This window comes from Equus quagga, chromosome 15 (genome assembly GCF_021613505.1).
Source record: "Equus quagga isolate Etosha38 chromosome 15, UCLA_HA_Equagga_1.0, whole genome shotgun sequence".
NCBI classification, from domain to species: domain Eukaryota; kingdom Metazoa; phylum Chordata; class Mammalia; order Perissodactyla; family Equidae; genus Equus; species Equus quagga.
In genome coordinates, this window is record NC_060281.1 from 20,008,138 (window position 1) to 20,014,137 (window position 6,000).

Genomic DNA, 6,000 nt, shown 5'->3' on the forward strand with positions numbered 1-6,000 from the left:
CTCAACTGTGTTTATCTAAAAGAAAACCAAAAGAATCAAGAAATTTTTACACATTTCATCTGTACCAAACCCAAGCAATGGAAAACATTTCAAGGGGTAGAGAGCAGTGAAAACTCGCTCTTTAACCATTTAGGACTAAGCACGCAGGAAAACTTGTTTCCATACTACCCGATATAAAAGTTCCATTCTCCAAAGAACAATTTGTGATGAAACCTTAACAATGACGTTTCTAGGTGTATGTAAAATAGAAAATTTGCAAACTCAAGAAACTTCATGAGAAAGAGGGAAGTCATTTTGCATCTTGATATTTCAGAACAGAGAAAGAAGTTCCTTTATTTAGTGCACCTCACGATAACTAGTATGTAAATCACATGATACGTAGCTTTTTCAAAATGAAGTAAAAGGATATTTAACTCTAAAAACACTATTGAAATTTTGTATGAGACTCCGTAGGATTAAATCTGTGAATTACTCTGAAAGAGGGGAATGGAGAATTAACTCAGACCCTTAAAATGGTTTCTGTGGTCTTATTATATGGAAATTAAAATTGCCTATGACATTTCCATGGACAGAAGTCTAGTCTTAACTAATCAATTACTCTCACAGACCAATATCATTTGGCACATTGGGCTTGCTGCAAAATTGATATATAATTATTTTTCAAGATAGAACCTGACCAAATCTTCCTTTGGAATAGAAAGAGAGGTAAGGAAGTAATTGCAAAAAGGAAAAGTTTTATGCCTATGGTAATTATTTAAAGATAACTTTAAATAAACTATCAAAAATTCCACAAATATTACAGTTAATTTTTAGAATTTAACCTAGAATTTAGGAAAACCCAATTGAATTGTAGAGAAAAAAAGTAAATACAATATAAAATATCACTTTATAATTTTTAAAATATATGTCAAAGAGAAATTTGATGGGAATTATTTTAAGCCAGGAATTTAGGTGCCATGCATCAAGCTGGTTTAGATCATCTAACAGTGGATATTTGGGAATTTTGAAAGAAAACAAACAGCAATGCCAAAGGGGAGAAAATAATAAAAGACATCTTACCATGCCTGTTTTCAAATAGAAGTTTTTAAAAATTTTTTTAAATATTTATTTTCCATCTAAAATTGTCTAGGTTACCTTACTAACAAATCTTATATATTCAATCCTAAAATTTTTAACTTTAAATAATTTTTACTGCATTTAAAGACATAACATAAAAATGTGTCTGCATTCACACAACCTGAAATCTATTACGATCTACGTAATTTGCATAACAATTCATAGTGGCCTAAATAACATTTTAACAAGTTTAATAATCTGTTTTCTTTTGTGTAGGTATAACTACACTCAAAAAGACACAGAGAAAATCCGACCCTTAAATATGTAAGGAAACTACAACCCACTAGTGTCAAGTATTTATTAGTTGCATACTTGTTTTTGAAGAGAAAAATGTCCAATGATGTTGAAAAAATTATTTTCAAAAAGGAATTGCTCCATCATTTTGAAACCCCACTTATGACAAATACTGAAAGGTATCATTAAACATACAGAATTAACTATGAGAAATAGATTATATATCTAAAAATGTGTTTTCTTTCTTTAACATTGCCAGAAAAACATATGATACTGGTAAATATGTAGTCCAGTGTTCTCTAACTTGAACCAGCACAACAGCCTTGCACTACTTTTAGTTTTAAAATATACATCTGGACTTAAAATTTCTGCATAGTGTTTCAGCATGGAGCTATTTAAAGCAACTGAGTTATGACCCCTGAACACAAGGCTTCGTGGTGGAAAGGCTGACAGACCCCTAACTGTAAGGGTGCTACTGGATGCACGGTTGACATGCTCCTCCACTATTTCTACCTGACCATTAACTATGGAGCTTAATTTGCAAACTGCTTTTTTGTCACTAGAATTATCTAGGACAGAAAAGGCCTAGGATCCTCGAATAGTATCCTTTAACTATTTTAAGCTTTCAGTGAGATACACCTGAAAGAAATGTTAAAAATATTTATTTCCATTTCCTTGACACCTGGGAGGACCGAACATTTCAAAACTGCAGAACTTTGTTAAAAATATAATGCTAATAAACAACTTTATCTATTTTAAAGTGCACTTGTTTTTACATTTTTATATGGTGAGTATAAACGAGTTAAGTACTCGTATAACCTCAAAACAAGATCAGATCTTTACTAATACATTACTTACATCTTAATACGACAGGTTGTCAATAAAATTTTGAAGCACTATTTTAAATTAACATATCAAAACACAATCTATTGAATTCATTTCTGATTCTCCACAGTGCCAAGCTCAGTGTCATAGACGTAAAATATGGGCTCAATAAATATTGTATTGAATACCAGACTATCCAAGAATTGAGTTCTCTGAGTGTGTTTTTCAATATATTTACCTATCTGCTATTTTCCAACAATACTATAATTTACATTGCACATAGCTCTAACTATGACAGCCAAATTGCTGTCATCACTTTTAAAACTGAGACCTCTTCATATTTTTTCTTCATGGCAGATGTATTTGATTATGTTGCAAAAGTGAAGAAAGTCTACTGCTCTCAGGCTTTTATCTTGAAAGTAAGGTAAAGAGGGGCTGATTTTACTAACGTTCAGATGAAAATAAAAACTGTTGTCAAAATCCGTATCTTCAAAATATCTACACCTCTTTCTCAGGAGAGACAAAGCTTCTATACTGAGTGGCACTCAGCTATCATCGGCTATTTGAATTCTGTTAAACACAAGCATGGAGGGGCGAAAACACTGAGGCTCAAGTTTTAAGTTAACTCAATTTATTTTTCAATTAAAATATACAATTTTATATGTCCATGTGTTATCTATGGTTTTGTTTACTATTTCAAAGTCAAATTACTCTGTAATTAACAAGTGTGACCAACAGCAAAGAAAGCAATTTGTTTTCAAAATCATTTTTAAAAGGTGGTAGTGAGAAAACCTAAAGACAACCAAAACATCTGAGAAACACTCAAACTAAATTGCATTCTATCATTATGCCAAAAACATCCTTTCCATCCAAAATACTAATGCTCAACACCAGTTCAGCGGCATAAACCTAAGAGTTATACCTAAAATATGTTTACCAGAACACACGGAATGTAACCTATCAAACATCTAAACGGTATCTTTAAAAATGTATTTATTTTCACATATCCTGACCTGTGGCACTGCACAGACAAAACATCTACTTATTTGTATTATTTGCTGTTCTCATTCAGGTTTTTTGTTTGTGTTTTGAGGGGGCTTTTTGCGGGGGCGGGTTGGCGGAAACAAATTTCTGACATATGGCTAATTAGAAACTTCTAGGCCCATGGACGATGCACACTGTAAAAGACATCTCTTGTATGGAAATTCAAATTTCTACAACGCACATACATTTTGAGTTTTTCCTATTTCAAGGAAGAAAACATAACCTACAAAACGGGTGGCTCACAAAAAGAGAAATGGGACGGTTAAACACACACACATTTCTTAAGCCAACTGCAAAATGAAACTTGCCCCAGAAGGCAACATCCCCTTTCCATAACAATTCATCCTGATTTCTCCTCTGATATAAGACCTAGCGAGATAACCAGCTCTAATTGACTTGGACTCCTCTTTCCACCCCACCCACACACGGAATCTGAATCGGTGCGTGGGGGCCAGGGGGCCGATCAACAACTGGGAACTGCCAGTGGCCCATGGGAGTTTGGCCCCAGGGTCCAGAAGGCAGGAACTGGCACAATTCCTCCCTCATTTTCCCCCTCCCCCAAGGCCTTGCTTACCCTGCTCTCCATAGACCCCAGAACCCCGCGGACCCAGGCCCACCTTCCCGAGTTCCGAGGCCAGACAGGGCCGGAAGCGCCTTTCGGAGCGCGCTCTGCTCTCTGTCTGGCTCACCGCCCCCTCCATCCCCGGCGTCCAGGCCAGCGAGGGAGGACAGCCCCGGAACCCGTTTCCCCATCCACCCGCCGCGCGCTCGGCCCTGGGGGCTCCGCGTCTCCCCCTGGCGAGGGCTGCCCGGGGAAATCCGCATCGCATTTCGGAGACCCATCGGGCTCCGGCGAGAGGCTCGGGACCTTCCACCCTCAACCTGCCGCGCCGCTGCCTGCGATCCCGCTGCCGACACCCGCCCTCGAACTAACGGGCCGAGTGGGCGGAGGAGGCCGCGGGGCGCGCGGAGGGCGCTCTCACAGCCCGGGGGTCACTCGCTCCGCGCCCAGGCTCCTGGCCCGAGCCTCCCACGACCCTTCAGAAGCAGGAGGGACGCCTGGGGTTTCAGTCCTCTAAAAGTCATCATAAGACCAATCTGCACATTTCACCTCAGTTTCCAAGGCGGGCGAACTGAAGGCATTTCACAGGTTTCCTCATCCCTCCCGGGCGGGGCGCGGCGGGGAGCTGGGTCCGCGCTGGACCAGGCGGCCCGAGCCCCCGCCCCCTCCACTGGCCCGGGCCTCCCCGCGCTCGAGGGTCCGGCGCCCGGGACTCCGGGGCTCCCCCGCCTCGGGGCGCGCGCCGACCCCGGCGGCCCCGCCTTCCTCCGGTAACTGGAACTGGCGCGGGGCTGCAAGCCGCGCAAACGCCCCCGTCCTGTCTCCCCCTCATGCTCCCCGAGTCCCCAGGTTCGCCCGGGACCCTCTTGGACACCGGTAACGCGGCCCACGCGCTGCAGCCGGCACCCGGCGCCCCGCCCCGGGCGCGAACGCCTGGCGCCGGCACCCCACAAACACTGGCCCCCGAGCCCGGTCGGGCCGCTGAGGCTGAAGCGGGCCAGAGAAGGGGGCGTTGAGACGGGTGGTGGGGCGTTCGGCTGGGAGGGAGGAGGGTGGGAGCGCGCAGAATCCTGCAGGGGCGGCGCGGGCAGCCTGCGGTGCGGGGTCGCCGGGATGCCCGGAGAGAGGGGATGCCCCGGAGTCCGGGGGAGAATGCCGGGGATCCTCGCCCCTGGGGGGGTGGGGGCGGGGTGGAGTAAGTTGGGGTGGCGGCTCAAATAGTGGGCATCTGGGGGCTCTTGGGGGGAGGGGAGACGGCTCAGAGGAGTGGGTTAGAACGTTGGCCGGGAGGCTGGACGGGTGATGAACGGATAAAGGGGACAAGGGCTGCGGTGGTGGCTGCGGGTACAGGTGGGAGAGGGAAACATCTCTCTCCCAGGGTCACTGCGCCCTGAGCCCGCCGGGTGATCTCGAGAAAGAGGGCCAGCTGGGGGTCCCTCGGGTCAGAACCACCAAAGTAAGAGGCCGTCCGGGCCCCGGCGCCCGCGGGCAGGGAGACGCCGGCAGGCAGGTCCCGCGGCGCCCAGCCGGGGGCGGGGGGCGGCCGCAGCTGCTTACCTTGAAGGCCACGGGCAGGGTCTTGTTGCAGCGCCAGTGCGAGGGCAGCACGGAGCACAGGAAGTTGGGGCTGTCGGTGCGGACGAGCTCGGCCGGGTGGTCAGCGATGATCTCCACCATGGTGCGGTTGTCGTGCGGCGGCCGCAACCGGGGCACTGCGGCAGCCGCTGCCGCCGCCGCCGCCGCCGCCGCTGCCGCCGCCGCCTCTTGCTGCTGCTGTTGCTGCTGCTGCTGCTGTTGCTGCTGCTGTTGTTGCTGCTGCTGCTGCTGTTGTTGCGCAGCCACCACCGGGCTCACGTCGCTCATCTTGCCGGGCTGCAGGCTGCTGGAGGGGGGGCTGAAGCGCCGGCTGGTGCTCGGATCTACGGGAATACGCATCACAACAGCCACAAGTTAGCGAAGTGGCCGGGGGAGGGGGAGGAGGGTGGAAATGAGGGGCGAGGAGGAGGAAATTGGGGGGGGTGGAGGCGAGACGGGGGAAAGGGGATGGAGGTGATGGGGCTGAGGAGGTGAGAAATCAAGTTCGACGAAGCCGACTGCCGGGCGGAGTCTGACGGGGCCCAGCGGTGGCGGTGCGGTGCAGTTGGGTTGGCGGGTGGGGTGACCCGGGAGGCGCTGATCCTGCCGGAGCCTTTGGAACACCCGGGCTGGCAGCTGCGAAC

At 47.6% G+C, this 6,000-nt stretch overlaps 1 protein-coding gene across 6 annotated transcripts in view; it reads right to left on the minus strand.

Moving 5' to 3' along the window:
- The window catches only part of RUNX2 (RUNX family transcription factor 2), a 226,177-nt gene extending 220,449 nt beyond the window's left edge, over positions 1 to 5,728 (minus strand). For 5 of the 6 annotated variants that reach the window (XM_046639745.1, XM_046639741.1, XM_046639746.1 and 2 more), the window contains exon 1: positions 5,339 to 5,728. In XM_046639745.1, coding sequence (XP_046495701.1) covers positions 5,339 to 5,716 — 378 coding nt within the window. In that variant the 5' untranslated portion in view covers positions 5,717 to 5,728. Of the gene's footprint in view, positions 1 to 3,836; positions 4,219 to 5,338 lie in introns of those variants that run through there. The other variant, XM_046639744.1, reaches the window with a different exon arrangement.
- Between the last annotated feature and the right edge of the window lie 272 nt (positions 5,729 to 6,000).